This window comes from Drosophila rhopaloa, unplaced genomic scaffold (assembly GCF_018152115.1).
Source record: "Drosophila rhopaloa isolate 14029-0021.01 unplaced genomic scaffold, ASM1815211v1 contig_155, whole genome shotgun sequence".
Lineage (NCBI taxonomy): Eukaryota > Metazoa > Arthropoda > Insecta > Diptera > Drosophilidae > Drosophila > Drosophila rhopaloa.
Window position 1 is genome coordinate 12,242,086 of NW_025335034.1, and position 26,046 is coordinate 12,268,131.

Consider the following 26,046-nt stretch of genomic DNA (forward strand, 5'->3'; position numbering starts at 1 on the left):
TGTACGTGTGCTTCAATGCCTTTAATTATTACTTGTTGGCATTCGCTGCTTTTAATGGAATAACGTGGAAATTATCATGCCCTATAAGTTTCAATACAGAATTCACGAGGGAGTTAGAAGTTTTCTGTCGTATAAAATTTGGAGGTGGCTTTGGATTTCTCTTTTGCGATTCAATATCTGTATTTCCATTAGAATAAACTTACGACTAGCAGAGAATGCTTTTGAAAGATACCCTCTCGCCAACAATATCCTCAAGAAACAATTTATTTGTCGACGATGTACAAAGTTGTTAATCAACCCTTGAAGGAATAGCAAAAATTTGTAGTCAACTTGGCGCGGCTCTTCACTCTGTCGGAAGAGATCTGAGAAAAAGGTCTGCCAATAATACTTTACTTTTACAAGGAATTCCGTACTCTCACTTATCCAATTAAAAAATCATAGAAGTAGACCGTCAGGATTCCATCAAGACGTTAGGGTACTAGTAGTGTATGCTTGAAATGGAATTGTGCAATTAAGGCATTCAAACATTAAAAGGGTCGAAGTATTTTCCGGCAGCGAATTCTGATGAGAGTTAAGCTCACAAATTCTAAGTGGCTTCGTTGCGAAGCGGCGAAGACGCTGGCCGAAATTCAAGCTACATCTTTTAAGCCATTTTGTTTTTTAATTTATTTGCTTAGGAGCAAATAATATAAAATGGTCATTACTTTTTAATGTAAACAAAATTTTAAAAAATGTTTGTGCACTTGGCGCTTTGATTTAAAACTTTCTAGTTGTTGATTTGCAAAGCGTTCGCGATTTGAGTCCCATCTTTTTTTTGCCTTGTTCGCATCTGTACGGCAAAAAATTTTATTAATAATTTCCCGTTGAAAGTTTCTGCCAATCCTTTTGTTGCTGCTGCTGCTTGCGAAGTCAAATGGATTCAAAGGAAGTTGCAAAACCCCAACAAGGTAGAGAGTGCCAAAAGTTGAAAGTTAATCTGTGGCGTTTTGTTAATTGTGTTTTGGCTCATTTTTAAACTTTTTGCATTCGTATAAAAATCGCTAGATAGTGAGCATTCCAACCAGGAAAATAAAATTACATGTACTATCATGATTCTTTTTTTTAATTGTTTCGAATTATACATGTAAAGACGGGTCACTCTGGGCTAGATGTGGGCACGGAGCGGGCCTTTTTTTTCGTGGGAGGTAGGCTGTCACATAAATTCGTCGAGTGAGAGAGAGAAGTTGCAAGCAGAAAGTCGTGAAATAAGTCGTCTCAGTTGTCTGCCATTTAATATCATTTTTCAATCATTCTTATATATAATATATTAATATCTGTATTAATAAATACTCTACAAACTGTAAGGATGCTTTCTCGGCCGGGGTACAGATCTCAGTCGGATCCAAGAGTCCTTTACAAGAAATTTGTAAATCACCGAAACACCGGACTAGAGAGTTCCGTTCTACAGGTGAACGGATGATTTTGTTGGGGAGTCTGCACCGAAGGTTCTTATTTGTGTCGACGGAAACGTGGAAGCGTGGAATCCTTGTCCTGTGTTTCGCGTCAAGGGCGAAAAATACACCGGGCTGGACCTTCGGGAGAGGCCGAGCCGGGAGAATACTGGGCGGGCGTTGAAGTCCTGGATCTCGCGTCAAGGGTAAAAAAATCCACCGGGCTGGACCTTCGGGCGAGGCCGAGCCGGGAAGATACTTTGGGAGGGGCCAGATAGTAAGGAGACAGAGGGATTCGACTCGATTGACCGGCCGGGACGGGTGTCCACGTGCCAGTCTATAAACTACTACAGAGACCAGACACTAGGTTGATAGACCGGGCCGGACGGGTGTCCCCGCGCAAATCCCAAACTACGTAGGAAAACTAAGGCGACGGATCCGGCTGGACGTGTCCACGCGAAAATCCCAAAATACGTAAGGGAGTGGGGAAACTACCGGAGAACGGATCCGGCGGGATGCTCGAATCCCAGATATATCCGAGGTATATTGGCGATCCGCCGCCGACGTCCTGAGCGTTGCAGACGTTCCAAGTTCCGAGATTTGAACTTCGCGACGGTATAGGGACCGTGATACTTAGGAGCGAGTTTGGCGGCGAATCCCTCGGTCGCTTTTGATAAGGGATGTTGTCGCAGCCATACTTGGCTCCCGAGCGTTGGTCTCCATTCGTTCGATCGCACGATGTCGTAGATTCCTTGGAGGTGTGACGCCAGGACCCGTATGCACGACCGCTGATCCAGGGGTAAGTTCGTCATACAGCATCGCGGGCAAGCGTAGCTCCCGTCCCTGAGTGAGAAATGCGGGAGAATACCCAGTCGAGTCCGATACACTACTATTGATAGCGAGGAAAATCTCCGGCAACATATTATCCCACGAACTCTGGTCTCCTTCCGACAGCTGAGATATCAGCGTCTTTACCGTGCGATTGGTCCTCTCGGTGGGATTCTCCTGCGGACAATACGGAGCCGTGTACTGGACTTCCACGCCGAGCTTAGCAAAGTAGTCCTTTAGTGCCCGACTTGTGAATTGGGTTCCGTTGTCGCATACGAACTTCCGGGGGGTGCCCACTCGCCCGAGTATGCGTTCCCGAAACGCTTTCTGCACTGCCGCAGCGGTGGCTTTTTGGAGTGGGATGAACTCTACCCATTTGGAAAACACGTCATGGAAAACCAGAAGCATCGAGTTCCCTTGTTTCGATCGGGGCTGCGGACCTACAAAGTCAGCACAGAGAATGTCGAAGGGTTCGCTAACGACACGGGTAAGCATTTTCCCTGCTGATTTGGTCTGAACGGTCTTAAATTTCTGGCAAGACTCTCAGGGCCGAACGTGCTGTTTTGCGTCGTGGTACATGCCGGGCCAGAAATATCTTGGCGACAGGCGGGTGATCGTCTTTCGGACCCCCAAGTGTCCTGCGGTCGGGGAATCATGACACTCGTATAAGATGCGGGGTCTACAGGGAGTGGGTACACAGAGTTTCCACGGGAAGTAGTCCTCGTCGTCTGCTCGGTAACCCATGTTCCTATAGATCTGGCCGTTCTCCAACATATAGTCAGAGAACTTCTCAGGCTCGTCGCGTACCTTGTCTTTCATCTTCCCGATCCATTCGCAGTGGTCCTCGAGCTTGATAGCGCCTTGAAGTACCTCACAGGGCTGTCGGAAAGCGTAACGGCCACGACGTTCAACTTCCCTCGTCGGTAACGCACGTCGAATTGGAACTGTTGTAATTCCAAAGCCCAGCGCGCTATTCGGCCAGAAGGACTCTCAATGGAATTTAACCATTTGATGGCCAAGGGGTCGGTAACATCGCATCTTACTGATGGCCCAGATGATGGCCCAGATGATGGCCCAGATGATGGCCAGACACTCCTTTCCTGTTGTCGTGTAATTGAGTCGACGGCTAGCGTACGGCTAGCGTACGCGATGACCTTCTCTTGGTCCTCGACGTCCTGAGATAACACCGCTCCCAAGCCTACGTCATTCGCATCAGTCTGTAAGACAAACTTCCCGTCGAAATCCGGACAACCCAACACGGGGGCGGTGGTCAGGCATCTTCTAATCTCTTCCAAGGCGGTTTGCTCCTCCGGTCCCCAGGTCCACTTCCGGCCTTTCTTTAGTAACGCGGTCACTGGTTGCACGGTGGTCGCGAAGCCTGGGACGAACCTCCGGTACCAGGATGCCATCCCGATCCATTGGCGTAGTTCCTTCAGGTTGGTGGGGGTCTTCAGCCCATTGATCGCAGACACCTTCTCGGGATCAGTCTGAATCCCTTCGCCGCTGATCACATGACCGAGGTAAACCAGTTTCCTTGGATTTATCCTCAAATTCGCTGCCCGTAATCTGCGGAACACTTCGGCGAGGTTAGCGAAGTGTTGCTCCTCCGTAGCGCTAACGACAATGATGTCATCTAAGTAGGCGAAGGCGACCGGCTCCATCTCCGCCCCAATCACGCTGTCCAGAGCACTGGCCAAAGGGCATGACCTTCCATTGATATAGTCCCCGACCTGGCACCGTGAAGGCCGTTTATTGACGACTACTCGTGGCCATTGGTATTTGCCAATAGCCGTTTTTTAAATCCAACGTGGAGATATACCGGGCGTGACGCAACTTCTTTAGGATGTGATTGATCCTCGGGACCGGGAAGGCGTCGAGCACAGAGTGTGCGTTCAACTTACGATAGTCGACACACATGCGCCAATCGCCACCCTTTTTCTTCACCAATACGATTGGTGCGCTGTGCGGGCTCCTGCAAGGCTCGATGGCTCCTGCGTGAATCAGTTCATCTACATGAGTATCGATGACATGTTGCATCGCGGGGTTCCTAGGATAATACCTTTGCTTTAAGGGTTTATCGTCGCGCATGACGATACGATGCTCAGCGACCTGAGATACTCCCTGGAGACTCTCGAACAGAGCTAACTCTCGGTCGATGAAGCCTTGTTGCCTCGGGCTCAATGGCACAATCTGTCGCTCTTCGTCATGGTCTTCCGCTTCCATCCTAGCAGTTGTCCCAGTGTCCTTTGTCGTGGCCGCGTCCCGCGTAGACGTAGTGCTCAGAACCTCTGTTCCTCCTGGTCTGGCAGTCCCCAATTGGACCCTAAACTTGTCGGAGCGTCTTCTCGATCGTCCCTCGGAGGTATGAGCACTGGTTGTAACAAAGGATCTCCTTTTGCTTGGGGTTCGGATCGCAATTCGAGGGTGGCCTGCCCACATCGCACGCGCGTCCCGGCTGCTTTGAGGAAATCCATCCAAAGTATCACTCGGTCCAAAATGGTGGGCATCACCAACATGAGTAAGAGTACTGTGGTGCCCGCCGACGTGACTGGTGTTCGCCACAATTTCGTCACATCCAGACATGACCGATCGGCCAACGCTATTCTAGTGAAAACTTTACGAACCTCGTCTGCGCGGGCAAATAGCTTTGTAAAACTTTCACTGGCGAAACTCCTCGATGCCCCTGTATCAACGGTGGCGTCTACCCACTTTACTCCGACTTCTATCGCTGTTGTGATGAGCCCACCGTGTATCCTTAACGGGGGTTTTGTGGGTTGGGACAGTCCCGACGGAAATGTCCGTTCTCACCGCAACGGCCGCAGGCGCGCTGCACGTCCACTCCCGAGGTTCCTGGCCCTGTGTAGTCCTGCCTGTGTAGTACTCTCCAAGTTCCGAAAGGGATTCGGCGATCGCCGAAGTTGAGATCCCTCGTGGTTCTTGTCCGTTCCTCCTGTGGTCCCATCTCGAGTCGACTCGAGTTGTTTGACACACTCGTACTCAGTAGCCATGTGGGTCAGCTGCTTCAACGTCCCGAATTCACTGCGCTTGATGTACAGCCGGTACTGTGAGTCATGTTTTCGTATGCTCGGTACAACTCTTCCTCTTCTCGGTACCCGGCCTGCTGCATCTTTGTCCTGAGCTCGATCAGGTATGTTTTGAAAGGCTCTCCTCTCCTCTGCACGTGAGTCCGATTTCGGACATAGCCCGGGGGATCTCTTCCGGATTTATCCTATACGTCGTCATCTTCACCTCGAGTGCGGCAATGAGAGTTAACGGATCCGAGCTACTATCGAACCGCAGGTTCCACTTGTGTATCTTCTCGGGGAGCAAGTGCTGAGTGGGAGTCGTATTACTCCGTACTTCCTGGCCAAGCGAGCGTCTACTGGCGACACCCAGACGCCGTGTGTCGTTCCTGGATGTACCCCTCGATAACGAGCTGGAACCTCGACCGGGGCAGCGTCGGAGACGACGGGGATCCGGAGGGACCCCGCAAATTGCCCCATCTCGTTGTTCTTTCCCGTGGGATTAGGGGTCGGGGCCCGACTGCTGTACTGTTCCTGCAGCTAGCCGGTTCCAAACACGTTGTAAGAAGGATCCTGTGCTGACCAGGTTGGCAAACGCCTTCCTGGCCTCTTCGACGGTACCATCTGCTTTAAAACCGAACTCAACGGCAAGGGGGTTGAGTTCGTCTCTTCGGCGGGCATATATCTAGCGAGCTCCTACACCAGGGTTTTTGATATAACTCGTACTCACCGTCGGATTCCCTAGGAGTACTCATCGTCTTATTTTCCTGGGCAGTTTTCTTATATCCTTATATTCCTTCCGTCTTTTCGTCTCGACTCTCCGGTCGACTCTTCCCTTTTTACAGTGGGTCTATAGGCCACTTGGATAAATCTCTAGCTAGTTGTAAGGATGCTTTCTCGGCCGGGGTACAGATCTCAGTCGGATCCAAGAGTCCTATACAAAAAATTTGTAAATCACCGAAACACCGGACTAGAGAGATCCGTTCTACAGGTGAACGGATGATTTTGATGGGGAGTCTGCACCGAAGGTTTTTATTTGTGTCGACGGAAACGTGGACGCATGGAATCCTTGTCTTGTGTTTCGCGTCAAGGGCGAAAAATACACCGGGCTGGAACTTCGGGCGAGGCCGAGCCGGGAAGATACTGGGCGGGCTTTGAAGTCCTGGATCTCGCGTCAAGGTCGGAAAATTCACCGGGCTGGACCTTCGGGCGAGGCCGAGCCGGGAGGATACTTTGGGACAGAGGGATTCGACTCAATTGACCGGCCGGGACGGGTGTCCACGCGCCAGTCTCCAAACTACTACAGAGACCATACACTAGGTAAGGTAATCCCAAAACAACGTAGGAAAACTAAGGCGACGGATCCGGCGGGACGGGTGTCCACGCACAAATCCCAAAACTACGTAAGGGAGTGTGGAAACTACCGGAGAACGGATCCGACGGGAGGGGTGTCCACGCAAATCCCAAACTACTTAAGGGGGGGTTGAGGGAACTACTGGACCGAACGGGAAGGGGTACACATTCAGGTCCGATGGTAATGCTAGGAGCAGAACTACGGCTACTGTGGCGAACGGGAAGTATGTCCACATTCGGGCCCAAAGTAGCTGTGGGAATGAGGTTAGATTAGGTTAAGTTTTCTCTCTAACTACGAAATGAAAACACAAGATCGGGAGATGTGATTATACGACCGTAACACTTTATTGAGATTGTTCTCCAGAGTCCGGAACACCGTTCTGACCGTATGAGAACCTATTTGTACTAACCTTTTTAATATCACCCGCGATCAACAACGTAGTACTTGGGCAAATTAAACCGGCGGAACATTCATGATGAGAAAGCCGTGAGCGGTCGCGTTAGGCGTCACGTTTAGCCTGTCTTGCGAAAAAGCTTGAATACCACACGTGGGGTCTCGAAGTTTCGCTAAGCCGTGTGCCGATCACACGTCTTCCTGGTTCCGCGATCCCGAGAGAAGTCACGCTCCACGGTTGTTGTGTGATCGCCTACCCTTTTCCTGCTTTTTCCGCATTCGGGATTTCTAGTGTTTTCCCATTACTGATATCTTAGCTCCTTGCTTTTCTAGTATTAAATGTGGCGGATGGCGTTGCCACCCAGGGACTTGAACTTAGATATAACTATGTCTTAATATTTATTGAACTTCATGATATTTCTCTTAAAACTAGTATAATGATAAGAAAAACCATTGTGGCGTACACGCCTTCTAGGCGGGTTCGTCACAATACATAAGAAAACCTCTTTGGACATAAAATCAAAAACAAAATATTCGTCGTCTACCCAATTAGTGCAAACTTAATTCAGCCATTTTCGTCGTAGTGATTACCAACACCGTATTGCTAAAGAAGCTGGAAAAAAATACGTATTGTACAATAGTCAATCTGAAAATCCTGTGTCGCAAAATTTTTTCGCGCTTTTCAGCATCAGGCTTATATACTCGTGCTCTTAGTTATCGATGATGATGCACTACTCTCCATTGGGCCGCTAAGAAAATCATTACTGATTTAAATTTTAAATAAGGCAAAACAAAATAGTGTCTAGAAATCCGGTCCACCTGCAAATCGCCTGCCTCAATGCCTGCTGCCAAGCGTCGCTCTTCTAACATTTAGCGGATCACACTCCAAATTTAAAAAATTGTAAAAGCCTTAACACTACACGACATTAAAAATTCAATCAAGACGCTTTAATAACAGTAAGGGCATTACGAGTCACATCGAAAAATTTTCCCAAAGCCGTTGCTAGCCTGAAGCGGGTGATTGCCGGATTATTTTTGACAACATACCGACACTTTTTAATTTGCGAAAAATTTCCAGGCGTCAGCTACAGCCTTGAAAACCCGCATCGACACAGTCACATTTTAACACATCTGGTAAAGAGCAAGGTCGATGCAGAAACTAAAAGAAAATGGGAAGAACAATTAGACCATACTTCGCTTCCTCTTTGGAGGGAATGTGAGGCGACATTGAACCGGAGTTACCAACACATGGTAGCGGAAGAGGCTTCCAAGGCCAAAACTGTTCAGCAGGCTCAATCTAATCTTAAGAAGAATGGAAATAGGAGTTTTTAATTTTCGCTGCCAGGAACGACCCGGTACAATGCGTGTATTGCAACTCAGCTGAACATCAAATTGGAAACTGCGCTTCCTTCGCAGCTAACAGTTCAGCAAAGATTCGATTTCGCTAAAAAAGCACCCAAAGAACCCGATTTTTCTGAGGACTTTTTTAGGAAGGAAGTAAATATTCAACTGAAACGAAACTTTATGGTTTTATTGTTATATATTTCAACAGTCTTCTCAATTTTGTTCATTAAAATATATATAATAACAAATTCGAGATTTAACACTTTGAAAAAAATATAATTATACCCGTTACTCGTAGAGTAATATATATTGTATTCGTGCAAAAGTATGTAACAGCTAGAAGGAAGCGTTTCCGACCCTATAAAGTATATATATTCTTGATCAGGGTCACTAGCCGAGTCGATATAGCCATGTCCGTCTGTCCGTCTGTCCGCCCGTATGAACGCTGAGATCTCGGAAACTATAAAAGCTAGAAGATTGGCAATTTGCATGCAGATCCTAAGAGTTCCTACGCAGCGCAAGTTTGTTTCAAAAAGGTGCCACGCCCCCTTTAACGCCCACAATCGCTTATATACGATTTAAAAAATTTAAATGTTTCGGAAAAGTAAAAATGCAGTTTTATTGTGTTTATCAATACCTATCGAAATGTAGAATAAATTTTTCAAATCGGTCCATTCGTTAAAAAGTTATGCGTGGTCAAAGTTTCTATCTCCATCTCCCTCGCACTCCCTTTACCTGAGTAACGGGTATCTGATAGTCGGGGCACCCGACTATAGCGTTCTCTCTTGTTTTAATTTATCAAAATAGTGTAAACGCGAACTGGGAGAGATAGGTCTGCTCCTTACAAGATTCAACTTAAAACTCAAACTTATAAACTAAGCAGGCCCTTATCAAACCTTCGATTGGGAGAAAGAACTCGATTGATAACTTGAGAGTGTCCAAAATGAGAGCACTGGGCATGAGAGCGATCTAGGTTTGAACTGCGTCTGCACTTTTACAGTATTGGGGGATAAAAGCTTTTTGGAGTTTGGGGACATTTGTTTATAACGCAAGAGGATGTTTACATTAATTGGTCAGTCGTGGGAGCCAACAATTTGCCAACAAATAGGATGTTTATATTCATTGGCGACTCTTGCCGATGAATTTGGGTGTGACAAATGCGTAATGTAAATATGTTTATGTGGTAGATACATATGTGGGTGTAGGTATGTTCCCTGCAGTTCCGAAATTCATCACTACAAAAATTCATCACTGTTTAATCAGCAGCGGACTGCGACGTCGGCAGAGCCAAAGGCAAAGTCGGCAGAGCCGAGTGCGACGCAGGCAGAGCCGAAACTCTCAGTCCCAGATCGTAGGCAACGCAGAAAAATTTCCATCTCCCTCTCTTACTCTGTCTCTCTCCCCATAAAATGAGCTGAGAGGTGGAGGACAATGTATTAAAATCAGATCGACCTTTATACACCCTTGAAAATAAATTAGCATAATTTTTGTATTGGAGTTGTTGATTCTTATTAATTATATTATTTTATGGAAATACTTTTTAAAGATAAAATTATTATGATAGTTTTGAAAGGTATTGATTCCTTTTTTAAGTGAATTTAAGTTATGTGATTATTTTTCATAGTCGGACATGCTTTTATATACCCTGCTTTGACGCGAAGCGAAACATGTAAAGACAAATTAGGCAAAGGAAAGAACAATAGGATTAACGGCGCCCTTGTTTTCAACTGAAGTTGTTTTCGCGGTTTTTACGTGCACTTGCATTTGAGAAAACGGAGAAAACAGATCGAAGCTGAGATTTTTTGTGAAATTTTATAACTAAATTTATCAAAAATTTAGGTAAGTGTTATTTTATTAATTATTTTGAACTGTACCTACATATACTGTTAATATATTTATTCATTATTTAAGGCGAAGCTTATAATAAAACTGTTGGGCCAGCATAAACTAAGCTGGACTTGGCCAGCGGCAAAACAAAAATAAGCAGTAAGTTTTTATTTTTTTAGTAATTTTTCTATTTCAGATTTACTTGGTCAGGAAGAGCAAGTACATAAAGCACGAAGTCAAAAAAAGGGCACCGAAACCGAAACATCCGCAACACCTCCGAGACAACTGAAAACGTACATACATATGTACATGTATGTAGATTGAATTAAGTTTAATTAATTAGTTATATGTAATGAAATAAATGAAATAATAATGAAATATTGTAATAAAATAAAAAATGAAATTTATATGGAAATTTACTGAATGAATTTTACTGATGAAAAAAAAGCGATAAAATGCGATGAAAAAGCGATGAAAATGCGATGAAAATGAGATGAAAAAGCGATGAATTACTGATTGGAGAGTGATGAATTACTGATGAAAATGTGATGAATTCATCACTATTTAATCAGTAATTCATCACTCGTTAATCACTATTTCATCGCATTTTAATCACTCGTTCATCGCATGTTCATCAGTAAACGCTTTTCAAAGAGTGATGAATTACTGATTAAAGAATGATGAAAAACTGAAAAAAGAGTGATGAATTACTGATTAAAGAGTGATAAATTTTTCACTGATTAACTCCTACGACATGCCAATGTTAAATTCATCACTAATTTGTATGAAGTTTCATCGCCGATTAATCAGCAGTGATGAATTTTTGGTGATGAAAAAGCGATTAAAAGGTGATGAACGGTACTGCAGGGTTACTTCCCCACCCATTAGAAAAGAGCCTGTCCTCAGGCGGATATATTAGGGTATATGTGAGTGGGTATATTAGTTTGTGTGATGTTTTCGTTTAATTGTAGGGTATTTTCATTTGGTGCAATATTTTCATTTAATTCTGTTAAATTTTCTGTGTTTTTACTATTGTTATACCCTTGCAGAGGGTACTATAATTTCAGTCAAAAGTTTGCAACGCAGTGAAGGAGACATTTTCGACCCTATAAAGTATATATATTCTTGATCAGCATCACCACGAGAGTCGATCTAGCCATGTCCGTCTGTCCGTCCGTCTATCCGTCCGCCTGTCCGTCTGTCCGTCCGTCCGTTTCTACGCAAACTAGTCCCTCAGTTTTAGAGCTATCTGCTTGAAACTTTCCCAAATGTTGTCTTTCTATTGCAGGTAGTATATAAGTCGGAACGAGCCGGATCGGGCGACTACATCACATAGCTGCCATATAACTGAACGATCAGAAAAGCCATAACTTTGGTGTTTTTAAAGTAAGGAAGTTGGGATTTTCTATGAGCTTTATTTTTGGCCAATTAATCCGACATACCGAATTTTATAAGGATCGGACGACTATATCCTATAGCCGTTATATAACTGATTGATCGGAAGTGCCATAACTTTGGTGTTTGTAAAGTTAAGAAGTTGGGATTTTCTATGGGTTTTATTTTTGGCCAACCAATCCGACATACCAAATTTCATAATGATCTTATAGCTGCCATATAACTGAACGATTGGAAATGCCATAACTTTGGTGTTTTTAAAATTAGGAAAATTTGACTTTTTAAGAGTACAAAGAATGCATCAAATGAATAATTTTGAAGAATATAATTTACAGAATATTCTGCAAGGGTATATCAACTTCGGCTCGGTCCGAAGTTAGCTTTCCTTTCTTGTTATACCCTTGCAGAGGGTATTATAATTTTGGTCAAAAGTGTGCAACGCAGTGAAGGAGACATCTCCGACCCTATAAAGTATATATATTCTTGATCAGGATCACCTCCTGAGTTGATATAGCCATGTCCGTCTGTCCGTCTGTCCGTCTGTCTGTCCGTCTGTCTGTCCGTCTGTCTGTTTCTACGCGAACTAGTCTCTCAGTTTTAAAGATATCGAACTGAAACTTTGCACACACCCTTCTTTCCTTTGCACGCAGTATATAAGTCGGAACGGCCGGGATCGGACGACTATATCCTATAGCTGTCATATAACTGAACGATCGGAAATGCCATAACTTTGGTGTTTGTAAAGTTAGGAAGTTGAGATTTTCTATAGGTTTTATTTTTGGCCAATCAATCTGACCTACCGAATTTCATGAGAATCGGCCGACTATATCTTATAGCTGCCATATAACTGAACGATCGGATATGCCATAACTTTGGTGTTTGTTAAGTTAGGAAGTTGGGATTTTCTATGGGTTTTATTTTTAGCCAATCAATCCTACCTATTAAATTTCATAAGGATCGGCCTACTATATCTTATAGCTGCCATATAACTGAACGATTGGAAATGCCATAACTTTGGTGTTTTTAAAGTTAGGAAGTTGGGATTTTTGATGAGTATTAATAATAATATGAATAATTTTGGAGAATATAATTTTCAGAGTATTCTGCAAGGGTATATCAACTTCGGCTCCGCCCGAAGTTAGCTTTCCTTTCTTGTTTTTGTTTTGATTTTTATATTTAATTACATTGTTTTTCGAAATACTCTTAAATTTATAAATGAAGTAAAGAATTAAAATTATAATTATTACAATTAAAATAGTAAGTATTATAATTTGAAATATGTTACTTTTTCTTGTATGAATTCTTATTATATCTTTTGCTTCAATTATTGACAGTGGTTCTATCATTGTTACATTATTGTTTACATAAATAGTTTGGATGTAATCCATTATAGTATTTGTTATTAAAATTTCTTCGATTTGTAAAGAACAATTAAATGCTTTTACGATTTTATTTCCTTCGACAACTATTGCTAGATTTATACATGTTTGGTTTAAAATTGTTTTCGGTAAGTTCCAAGTAATTATAATATTTGGCTCTATATAAGTTGTTTCATATTTATACCCGTTACTCGTAGAGTAAAAGGGTATATTGTATTCGTGCAAAAGTATGTAACAGGTAGAAGGAAGCGTTTCCGGCCCTATAAAGTATATATATTCTTGCTCAGGATCACTAGCCGAGTCGATCTAGCCATGTCCGTCTGTCCGTCTGTCTGTCCGTCTGTCCGTTTGTCTGTCCGTATGAACGCTGAGATCTCGGAAACTATAAAAGCTAGAAGATTGGCATTTTGCATGCAGATTCCAGGAGTTCCTACGCATCGCAAGTTTGTTTCAAAAAGGTGCCACGCCCCCTTTAACGCCCACAATCGCTTATATACGATTTTAAATATTGCGGAAAAGTAAAAATGCAGTTTTATTGTGTTTATCAATACCTATCGAAATGTAGAAGAAATTTTTCAAATCGGACCATTCGTTAAAGAGTTATGCGTGATCAAAGTTTCCATCTCCATCTCCCTCGCACTCCCTTTACCTGAGTAACGGGTATCTGATAGTTGGGGCACCCGACTATAGCGTTCTCTCTTGTTTTTATACATTTTTGTGTATCTACGTTCGGCATTGGCTTGGTTTAATATTCCTTTAATGCATTTATTTGTAACTCTTTCTTTTGTGTTAAATGAAAATTTTTGATTATTTTGCAAATAATATTTGTCTTCTAAAGGTTCTGTTAATTTGTCATTAAATTCATTTGGGTAAGGCAAAATTTTGAATATTGAAGTTTTTGTAATGTCTTTTGGGATATGAGAAATTATCAATATTTGATTAGTATTGGTTTGTAACCAAGTAGAGGTTTTTATTATTAATAGTTTTTTTGAATTAACGTGTGTTAAAGTATCGTGCTTAAGTAACTTAGGGTTAAAAATGCCGAGTCTAGTTAGTTGCATTCCTAGTTTTATGTCCTCTATATATTCAGTGAATTCTTGTAGATTAAAAATAAGTAATGCTAGCCTTTCGTCTACATCATTGACAAAACTTAAATGATTTATTGTTTCAATACCTTTGTTTACCGCATCTATTACTTTATAAAGTTCATTAACTTGAATTGTGTTTTGTTCTAAATTTTCAATTTTATTTATTAATTGTTGTTTATCTTGTTCATCTAATGTTCCAAATAGATATTTGTATGTTGTGCCTATAAAATTTGTAAATTAGGGAAAATTCCCCCCCCCCTTGGAACCGCAGAACCTGAAAATTTCACTTGTTTGCTAGAAAAATATTCTCTGCAATAAAAAAATAAAAATACAACATTTGATAGTGTCAGTATCAACGATGATAGTGTTGCGCTCATGGCTCATGGTAAGCGGTTTATTGGTGACAGAGAACCACTGTGTTTTCCGTGGTGACCTTGACATTGCCGGAATCACCGCGATTTCGAGTTTTCGTCTTTACCGCTTCTAAGGGCTACTGCACATTAGCGCTCTCTGTTCTTCTTACTACTTGACTTCTCACTCTTGAAAAAGTAGTGAGAAAGAAAGAGACGGCGCTAGATGCGCAGTAGCAGTTTGCTCAAGTCCAGTCTCTCCCCTTCACAACATTGCTTCCATCAGGCGCGTATACCCCCACCAAGCGAGTGGAGCATGCTCTTTATACACATTCTTGTAGTAACTATAAGTTGCCCAAGTTATCCATTTCATTTTCTGTCAGTTAGTGCCCAATTTTGAATATCTAAAATGGTAAGTATCGATGTTGTTTCGATTTTACTGTTCATTTTTGTGCGTGGTGAAATTTCACTGACGTTATTCAAACGAGTGTTTACATAAAAATTTACAAAAAAATTTATCAATTAATTGATTAATTAATTAATTAATCATTACTATTCCACAAAATATAGAAAACTGCAATTAATTAATTAAAGACTGTAAAATTATAAAATTTCTATGTAATAAAAGATACTGAAATTATAAATGTCGATGACTGATAAAAATTTCCGGACCAATGTTATACCATATTATACCTAGATACACTCATTATTTCAAACCGACGGAATGATTAGTATTGAAACTTGATTTTATATTTATAATTCCTATCTTACAGTCATTTCGACAAAAGTCCATCTCGGTCTATTTTGCACCTGTGAAAAAAAGAAAACTAGATGAAGATGTTGCGACAGTACATCGAGAAGAAAACGAGGTTCCTCGTGAAGTGACGCACAGTCCACCTAAACATGATGAAGGCATTGACAATTCGAGCAGCGAAACACCGTCTTCGTCGAAAAACTCCGACATTACGCAAGTTTCTACCATTGCTGTAAACATTTCCAATGATGTTGGTAATTTCGTGGGACAAAAAATTGACGATCACGTGAAACAAATTTTACTTGAAAATCCTTGGACTCCTCCAAAAAATTTTACTTTCCCATTTTCGTCGAGAGTTGTTTCTGGCAAAGAAATGAAACACTACGTCTCTTCCAAACACTTGGATTCTCATGCAGAGTGGCTCGTACTATCTGACGTGGGGAAAGGGCTATTCTGCAAATATTGTCCATGGTTTACGACTCGAAATCAAGGAGGTTATCGGGGGAATACTCCGCTTGGGGTACTTGTCACGCAGCCGTTGACTGATTTCAAAAATTTGGTTGGGAGTGTGTTAGAAATTCATTCTCAAAATATGTACCATAAGAATGCAATGGCAACTGGGAAGGATTTCGTGAGAAACTATCACAATCCACAACGAAGCGTCCGTAATCTTCTCGACGAAAACCATCTTTCGCAAACGCAAGAGAACAGAAAACGACTCATCCCCATTGTGAAAACGGTCATTTTTTGCGGAAAGCAGAACATTCCACATCGTGGGCATAGAGATGACGGAGATATTCGAAAAAATAAAACGCCCGTGCAAAACGAAGGGAATCTCAGGGCTTTGCTGAGATTCAGAATCGATTCGGGTGACACAACTTTGGAGCATCACCTTGGGAGCACATCTTCAAGAGCGACCTATACCAGTAAAACGATTCAGAACCAACTAATTGAATGCTGCAGGGCAGAGATACTGGACAAAATTTTGCAACGAGTGGCTCGTGCTGAATATTACACGATTGTTTTCGATGAATCTCCAGATCTGTCTGGAAAAGCTCAGGTAATACTTTAATCTTGCCAATTATTACGTAGAAGTAGAATTTCCGTAAAAATATAATAATTGATGCCTATTGTCTATTGATAGTAGTTGTTCCCAAGAAAATAAACATAAATTTACAGAAGAATAATGTTTCTCATTACAGATTAGCGTTGTACTCAGATATGTCGATTTTTCTCCTGACGAAGCATGCATACGAGAAGACTTTGTATCTTTTTTGGACGCATTCGGTCAACTTTCGAAGAATACTCTCGCGGAGGGTACAGAATCAGAAGAAAGCGAGGATGAAGATGGATTAATGGCTTACAGAATTGCTGGAAAAAATGACCGAACCGATGAAGAATTGTCTCTAACTGGATCTGCCATCGGGGGGATTGTTCTTGGAGACATGAAGAAAATGAATCTCCGAATGGAGAAATGCGCTTCGATAGGGACTGATGGATGTGCGGTCATGCTGTCAGATATCGGAGCAGTCAACGAAATTCGGAAAGATGCAAAAAATGCTGTCATGCTGTGTGTGACTGTATTAGCAAAGATAGTTGGTGAAAAAATTGTCCAGTTGTGTGAAACAAGATGGGTAGAGAGACACGATGCTGTCCTTCAATTTGTTGCGAAGTTACCGTTGATCATCGAAGCTCTATCAAAAATCAGTGAGTGGAAGAACAGAGAAACAGCAGGCAAAGCAACAATTCTCATATCGGCTTTGTGCAAGTTCGAATTTATCGTCGGGCTCTTCTGTCTCAGCGACATTCTATCGCTCACCCATTCTCTCAGCGTAGTTCTTCAGAAGGAAGCAATTGATTTGGCGAAGGCATCAAAAATGATTGGGACGTTGCTTGCCACGTTGGAAAAAAAGAGGGAAAAAGTTGATGAAATATTCCGACTGATTTATTCAGATGCCAAGAAAATGGCGGAAAAACTCGATGTTGACGAAGCGAAACCGAGAACATGTGGTCGACAAACGAAACGCGAAAATTACTACGTGAAAACTTGCGAAGATTAATACAGGGTCTCTGTCTACATACCTCTGCTGGATACCATCAAAGAAGATTTGGAAGCTCGTTTTTGACGAGAAGTTTTGGATGGTTACCAATTGAGTGTGTTGCTCCCAGAAAAAGCAAGTCTTTTAAAAGAAAACGAAATCGATGATCTAATCGGATGCTTGATAGAAAGATTCGGGAATCTTGTGGATGATGACAAAAGCGTACAAAAATTGAAATTCAAAGGTGAATTGAGCTACTGGCAATGTCACTGGCAGCAGCAACAAAAAATTGAAGGCAGCGAAATTCCAACTTCTGCACTGGAAACATTAAGAAAATGTGATGTCGACATATTCCCAACAATCCACACCTATCTCCGAGTATTCTGTACACTTCCCGTAACAAACGCGAGCTCTGAACGTTCTTTCTCTTATCTTCGCCGCATCAAAACATGGCTTAGGACGACCATGCTTCAAGAAAGACTAGTTGGATTAGCGTTGCTTCATACGCATCATGACATCGAAATCACCGCCGAAGAAGTCATCGAAAGATTCGCAAAACTTGGCAGCCATCGTTTTGCGTTATGAAACACGCAATGTAAAAGCATTGTTCTGTTTGAATTTCTAATAATATGAACCACTCTTTAATGCATGCATATGGTTAACTTTTCGAATATAACCCGAATATAATATATTTCTCCCGTTATAATAAGTTTGAACCCCAAATCGAAGGATAAATTCAATTCCCCCCCCAAGAATCGTCTCTGGATCCGTCACTGATTAAAATTAGTAGGATGTTGATAGTGTTGATAAAAAAGTTAGGTTTGGTTTTCATTTGGCGTGCATTTGGAATTATCGTATTTATTTTTATACCCGTTACTCGTAGAGTAAAAGGGTATATTGTATTCGTGCAAAAGTATGTAACAGGTAGAAGGAAGCGTTTCCGACCCTATAAAGTATATATATTCTTGTTCAGGATTACTAGCCGAGTCGATCTAGCCATGTCCGTCTGTCTCTCCGTCTGTCTGTCCGTCCGTATGAACGCTGAGATCTCGGAAACTATAAAAGCTAGAAGATTGGCATTTTGCATGTAGATTTTAGGAGTTCCTACGCAGCGCAAGTTTGTTTCAAAATTGTGCCACGCCCCCTCTGACGCCCACAAGCCACAAGCTGTGGCCACAGTTTTGATGCTTTTATAAAAATTTTAATTGATATGTATTTGTTTCGTTAATACATATCGATTTGCCTAATAAAAGTTTGCCACGCCCACTCTAACGCCCAAAAACCTATTAAACGCTTAAGCCTGGCTAGCGCCTACATTTCCGCCTTCCATGGCCCGTGGTAGCGCCATCTAACGGATGACTTTGGAACTGCTGGCCAAGGTGCTCAACAGAGCCAACGTTAATTATCGATAAGGATTTCTATTAAAGAAAAGAACTATATCCCAAGAACTATGCAAATCAAATCAAGTTAGCCAAATTGGAGGTCTGAGTCAAACAATGGCGTATGTGTGTATGCTGGTGCAGGACAAAAGTTGTCTGCGCTAAAGCAGCGCTGGTGCTGATGCTGCCAGCTCTAAGAGATCGCCGAATTCAAATTGATTATTTGAACTTTTTTAGCTGAGTAACGAGTAACGCTATAGTCGAGGCACTCGAGGCACTCGACTATAGCGTTCTCTCTTGTTGTTAATAATGTATAATGTATTATTTTTCTCCCTCTGTTAACTTTTCGTAATGATTATCATCTAATTTTGTGATTTTTCCTGTCTTTTTAAACGGATTAGTGGTTTTTGATTTTACTAGTGGAGCTTGTCGATATCTATCAAATTCAAATTTATTTCGTGATTCATTTAGTTTTTCTATTTTATTGATTTGATTTGACTGTGTATTATGTTTTGGAGTTCCAGCGAAAATAAAAATATCTGCAGGAGTTCTGCCTGTGGTGTTATGTTTTGTTTTATGATTATAGACATAAAGAATAGTTCCAAATTTTTTTTAGCTTATTTTCTATGTTTGTTTCACTGTATATGATTCTTAATTTTTCATTTACTGTTTTGTGAAATCTCTCAACATCAGAAATTCCATTTTTGCTTGTTGTTATATCAATAACAACATCTTCAGATTTTAACCAAAGTTGCAATGCTGCACACATGAAAGCTGAATCTTTGTCTGCTTTAATTTGGTTTGGTTTACCCATTTCATTGAAAACTTTAGTTAATGCTCTTTTTGCTTCTAACCAATCTCGACTGTTGACTTCTATTAAAGTCGCAAATTTTGAATAAATGTCTATACAAGATAAAAATTGTTTATTATCTATCATATAAAAATCAATTCTGGGGTTATTTCGAATTCTAATTTAGTATTTATACCCGTTACTCGTAGAGTAAAAGGGTATATTGTATTCGTGCAAAAGTATGTAACAGCTAGAAGGAAGCGTTTCCGACCCTATAAAGTATATATATTCTTGATCAGGATCACTAGCCGAGTCGATCTAGCCATGTCCGTCTGTCCGTCTGTCTGTCCGTCTGTCTGTCCGTCTGTCTGTCTGTCTGTCTGTCTGTCTGTCCGTATGAACGCTGAGATCTCGGAAACTATAAGAGCTAGAAGATTGGCATTTTGCATGTAGATTTTAGAAGTTCCTACGCAGCGCAAGTTTGTTTCAAAATGGTGCCACGCCTCCTTTAACGCCCACAATCGCTTATATACGATTTTAAAACTTTAAATATTTCGGAAAAGTAAAAATGCAGTTTTATTGTGTTTATCAATACCTATCGAAATGTAAAAGAAATTTTTCAAATCGGACCATTCGTTAAAAAGTTATGCGTGATCAAAGTTTCTATCTCCATCTCCCTCGCACTCCCTTTACCTGAGTAACGGGTATCTGATAGTCGGGGCAACCGACTATAGCGTTCTCTCTTGTTTTGTGTTCTGTTTTTGCGATGTTGCATACTTCGCATTCATTAATAAAATTTTGAATTAATTTTTGGTGATCGGGAAAATAATATTTTTCTTTAAAAAGTGCTGTTTGTTTTTCTATTCCTGGATGTAATAGTTCTCTTTGTGTTTTAATAATAATTTCTTTGAATTTTGCGTATGTGTTAATATCTATTAATTTACTGTTAGTTTTCATTGTTTTAGTTAAGTTATCCGGAGAAATAATTTCAACGTATGCCTTTTGAAAAATTAAAAAGTCTGTTTCAATTGGAATATATATTACGCTTTTCTTATTAGAAAAGTATTCAATTATCAATTGTTTTGCGTATTCGATCGTCATCTCTTTATATGTAATGATTTTAGTTTTATGAAAATAATTTATTACTTCGACTTCATTTGAGTCTCCTCTTATAAATTCTGTTGTCTGTTATAATAATTCAGTGGTCTTTCTGTTATTGAAATGTGGTTTTGGTTATCTTCTGGTGCACTATGCACTGTAGCTACTGTTGTTATTGTATTTGAATTACTAGAAGTCTCTCCTAAATAGGCTTCCTCTATTCTTATTCTAGATAAGGCGTCTGCCACATGGTTTTCTTTACCGGGCAAATATTTTATTTCATAATCAAACTCATTTAATTTGATTTTCCAGCGCTGTAATTTCATATTAGGTTCATTGATATTATTAAGCCATACTAGCGGCCTGTGATCACTTAGAATCAGAAATTTTCAGCCAAAAAGATAGGTGTTCAGTTGTGTCCCCTTGTATTAAGTCAACGAGGGGTCATTGTACGAGAGGTTCCCAGGCAAAGGCATACACAAAAAGATAAATTCAAAGCGATATAATTATTCTGATTCCAAGATTAACAAAAGTATGATAAAGTGCTAATTTCGGTAGACCGGCGGCGTGCGTTCAGCGTTGTTCGACCGTGCAGACTGTTGGTTCTGGTTGCGTTTCGTTTTCTCTGCCCTCGTCCTACACAGGTCCAGATGAGCGAACGATCAGCTGATCGGTTCGCTCTCAAACTATCGGGACAAGCAGTAAACTGAACATGCCGCCCGCTAATGCTAGACCTAGCATGAGACATCCTCGCTTGTCCGGGTTCGGATGCGTATCCTCGGTATCTAATATGGAGAGATTAGAGCAAGATGTGTGCGCAAGATACAGTCTATAAATCGAGGTGAGTGCGTCTAGGCGCGGATTGGCAGAGGACAGAGCTTTGCTACGGATCGCTTCAGCTGCCCCTGCTTAGTTTTAACTGTCACCACCCGGACCAGTGCGTCCGTCCCTGGGTGCACCTCCATAACACGCCCGAGCAACCATTGCGATGGGGGGAACCTGTCGTCCTTGATAATGACAAGGTCGTTAAGCTGAAAGCTTTCGGTCTCCTGACACCACTTTGGCCTTTGCTGAAGATGCGCTAACCAGTCACGACTCCAAGCCTTCCAGAAATGTCGTATCATCGTCTGCTGGATGAGGAACTGCTCTGCGAAGGATCTGGATTGTGGTTGATATTCCGGCGGCGCCAGCATTGAGTCTCCGATGAGGAAGTGCGCTGGGGTGAGCACTTCTAGATCGTCCGGGTCAGCCGTGAGAGGACAAAGCGGCCTTGAGTTGAGACACGCTTCTATGCTTACGAGCACCGTAGACAACTCTTCGTAGGTAAGCCGACGATCTGCAATGACTCTCTTTAGATGGTGTTTAACCGACTTTACATTGGCCTCCCAAAGCCCACCAAAGTTAGGTGACAGAGGAGGATTGAAGTGCCATGTTGTGCGCTGCGATGCAAGCTTGGGGGCGATGAGCTTCTCGTAATCCGCTTGAAGCTGACCGTACACCGTCTTCATTACATTGTCTGCACCAACAAAGTTGGTACCGTTGTCACTGTAAAGGTGCTGAACCATTCCTCGTCGCCCGGTGAACCTGTCCAGAGCCAGCAAAAAATGTTCCGTGGTGAGACCTGTCACCGCCTCCAAATGCACCGCCTTGGTTGCGAGACAAATGCACACAGCGATGTATCCCTTGTAAAAGCTAGTGCCTCGTAGACGCGCTGCTTTAATCTCTATTGCGCCTGTGTAGTCGACACCAGTGACAATGAATGGTCGACTAGGAGGGTTGACTCGATGAACGGGCAAGTCTCCCATAAGCTGAGCCGTAGTAGTTGGTCGCGTTCTGAAGCAGCGAACGCATTTCCGTATGACCCTACGAACTGCTTGCCGTCCTGTCAGGATCCAAAAACGCTGACGCGCGTGTGCCAAAGTCAACTGCGCGCCTCCGTGCAGGGTTAGACAGTGAGAGTGACGTATTACTAATTCGGTGAAATGATGAGAGCTTGGCAGGATTATCGGATGACGACGTTCGTGCGACAAACTAGAATGGCGAAGTCGTCCCCTCACCCGCAAGATGCCTTCCTCTAATATCGGCGACAAATTTAATAATTTGCTACGCGAGGGCAACCGTTTGGAGTTCCTTACTGCAGACAAGTCGGTTGCGAACGATTCGCGCTGTACGATACGCACGACGGCTAATAAAGCGTAGTCGAGCTCTTCAGTGATTAAGGGCCCAAGGCGCCTGTCTACCTTGCCGGACGCGTTGTCCTTGAAGCGCATGATGTAGGCTGTGACTCGTAAAGCCTGGCTGAGTGTTGAAAATCTCTCAAGAAACGACAGCTGCGGGACTGCATGGTGAACTCGCATTTTTGCCACCTTTGCCTCTAAAGCGGCGTCGTTAATGCCAATTTGACCGAAATCTGTCGATGGCCCTCGCCACCACAGCTCGAAGTCCTTTAGCTCGATGGGAGTGAGACCGCGTGTAGCGCAATCCGCTGGATTCTCGGTAGTGCTAACGTGCCTCCACTGAATTGGCGAGGAATGATCCAAAACGAAGGCGGCTCTATTCGCAAAAAGGTCTTCCATCTATTGACGTCTCCATGCAACCAGTGCAGCACAATTGTAGCATCCGTCCAATAGAAAGTCTGGACCAGAAAGGAGCTCAGAAACTTAGCCATAGTTAGCCACCTCACCAATTTGATGGCCAATACCGCTCCACTTAACTCTGTTCGAGGTATAGTTAGGGGCTTGGTGGGAGTAACCTTTGATTTTGCAGCCATCAGAGATGTATAGCATCTTCCGTCCTGATGCTCTACTCTTAGGTACACAGCGGCTGCATAAGACGTGGAAGATCCGTCGCAAAATGCATGCATCTGCACTGAGGATATTGAAGATGGGGTGTAATGGTTCCACCGATCTATGCTTATCTCGCCGATCCTCAGTAAGTGGTCTCGAAATACTCGACATCGCTCTGCGATATTATCAGGAACCGCGTCGTCCCAGCCCAAAACCGTCTGCGTGCCATCTGCCTGCTTTGTCTTGGCCATGGTAACCTCCTTCAATATAAGTTTTCCCGAGATGATGACCGGCGCAATGAGACCCAGCGGGTCAAACAACCTTGCTATACTGGATAGGATCATCCTCTTTGTGGAGCTGACTGGCATCTCGAAGTTGATCTGGTATTTAAAACAGTCCTTGATTGGCAGCCAATACATTCCTAAAGCCTTTATGGGATCTGTAGTGTCCCAACTTAACAGGGTCTGAGTGCAATGGTACTCTGACGGAATCGAGAGCAAAAGTCTCGAATCGTTGCTGGCCCACTTTCGCAACTCCATGCGTGCGGATTTTATAGCACCCGATACCTGCAACCGCTTATCCTCTGCCTCCTCTATAGTATGTCCTCCAGAAAGAATGTCGTCTACATATATTTCGTTCATCAGCACCTCCTTGGCCTTAGGAAATGAAAGCTGCTCATCCTTTGCCAGCTGTTGAATAACTCTGATAGCTGTGAACGGTGCTGAAGCCGTCCCAAAGGTCAATGTCGATAACGCAAAAACATTGATGGCTCCATCCGCCGCCCGCCATAAAATCCGCTGATATTGGGCGTCTTCTGGGTGAACATCTATGCAGCGATACATCTTCTGTATATCCGCCGTGAAAACAAAACGATATTTCCGCCAGTTGAGTATAACCGATGACATGTCGTTCTGCAAAGTGGGTCCGATACAAAGTATATCGTTCAATGATCTCCCGTTACTAGTTCTTGAGGAGGCATCGAATACGATTCTTTGTTTGATCGAATGGAGTTCCTCCTTGAAGACCGCATGGTGCGGAAGCACGCATGAAGCTACATGCATATTCGAAGATGTGCGCTTCATTAGACTGCTCTCACTGCCCACAGCAGGCGCTATTTGCTCAAGCGAAAAGTACTCCTCGATTTCCTCCACATATTTGTTCCACCGCCCCGGGTTGTTCGACAGACGCCTTTCCAATTGAATAAACCGATTCAGCGACATTTGATGAGATCTCCCCAATACCATTGTTGGATCCAAATATGTTTTAAAGGGCAATCGTACTACGTAGCGGCCATCCGATCGACGTGCATGTGTTTCCTGGAAAAATGTTTCGCACCATGTATCCTCCTCCGTTTCCGTAGAACGATCAGGAACCGACTCGACTTCACAAAATCGTTTGAGCAATGACTCCGTGTCCAAAGTTTCTCGATGACAGCGTAGTTCGGAAGATTTTATAACTCCTTCCGCTCGCCCCGATAGTATCCATCCCAAACGGGTATTTTGAGCTATGGGTTCGTCGGGCAATCCAATCTTCGTGTCTGGCAACATGATTTGTGCCAACAGGTCCACTCCCAAGATGAGATCAACTCGTTTCGATCTGTAATAATTTGGATCAGCCAACGGGAGCCCTTGGATGTGATCCCATCGCTTCGGCGAGAAGCTGAGACTGGGGAGGCCGGATGTTACGGAATTGAGCACATATGCGGAATCAACATCTAAAGAAAAATTGGAATTAATACTGTTGATTTCAAGGTTGACCGTATACTTGCAACGACGACCGCCCCCTTCTCCTACCCCAAAAATGGATGCTCTGACGGCAGATCGTTTCAAATGAAGGGACTGAACAACGTGTTCAGATACTATGGTTGCCTCAGATCCTTGATCGACGAGAGCGTTTATTACTGCTTGCAGGCCGTTGGTCGGGTTTCGTACCATAATACGAGCCGTAGCGAGAAGTAAATTTTTCGAGGAAAGGTTGGATGACGTCGCCGAATGACATCTGTAAGATGCGTGCGGATTTTGATCCGACCTGGACTGTGTGTTGTGTGCAGACACTGTTTCCCTGGGTGCCGGCGTCACAAACTGCGGTATCGGCGGCCGGGCAGGATGCGATTGAGCGTTCGAAGACTGGTTCTGAGCCGGAACCGGGAAATGTAGCAACGTATGATGGCGCTGACCACAAACCTGACAACACTGGTTGCTGGTGCAGCGAGACAGGGCATGCGACTTGCTCAAGCAATTGACGCATAATTTAGCCCTACTGACTATGTCCTTGCGCTTGTAACAGTCCAGCGCCAAGAAAGGTGGACAGCGACTTAGGATGTGGTCGCCGCCACAGTGATAACAAGGGTTATTCGAACGCCTGGGTTGCTCCTGTGCATTATGCACTCGCACGCGTTTGATCGGGTCTGTTGAACCTGGGCCAGCATTGGAGTCGTACGACGAGCTTCGATTCTCAATCGCATCCATTATGACTAGCCGATCGTTCAGAAATCATTCCAAGTCCCTATAGGATGGAACCGTTGAAGAGCTACCTTGGTGGTGCTCCCAAGCGTTGTGGGTCTCCTTGGGCAGCTTCGATGCTATGTAATGCGCCAACCAGTGCTGCGATTCCCCGCCCAAGGCTTGAACGCGGCGGAAGGCAGCTAGGCAAACATTGACCGTGCTTAGCATCGACCGCAGAGAGTCGGTGCTGTCCTTTTGCAATCTGGGCAGCGCATAGATTGCGTTCATATGGTGTGAGAAAACGAGACGAGGATTGTTGTACCTTTTGATCATCATTCCCCAAGC

At 43.1% G+C, this 26,046-nt stretch overlaps 1 protein-coding gene across 1 annotated transcript; it reads right to left on the minus strand.

The window, feature by feature from the left end:
• Positions 1-21,322: 21,322 nt before the first annotated feature.
• LOC123037281 lies at positions 21,323-25,725 on the minus strand. The gene is made up of 2 exons (XM_044457344.1): positions 23,155-25,725; positions 21,323-23,047 (listed from the first exon to the last, which is right to left on the minus strand). The coding sequence occupies exons 1-2, from the start codon at positions 25,723-25,725 to the stop codon at positions 21,323-21,325; spliced, it is 4,296 nt and encodes a 1,431-aa protein (XP_044313279.1).
• Positions 25,726-26,046: the final 321 nt, after the last annotated feature.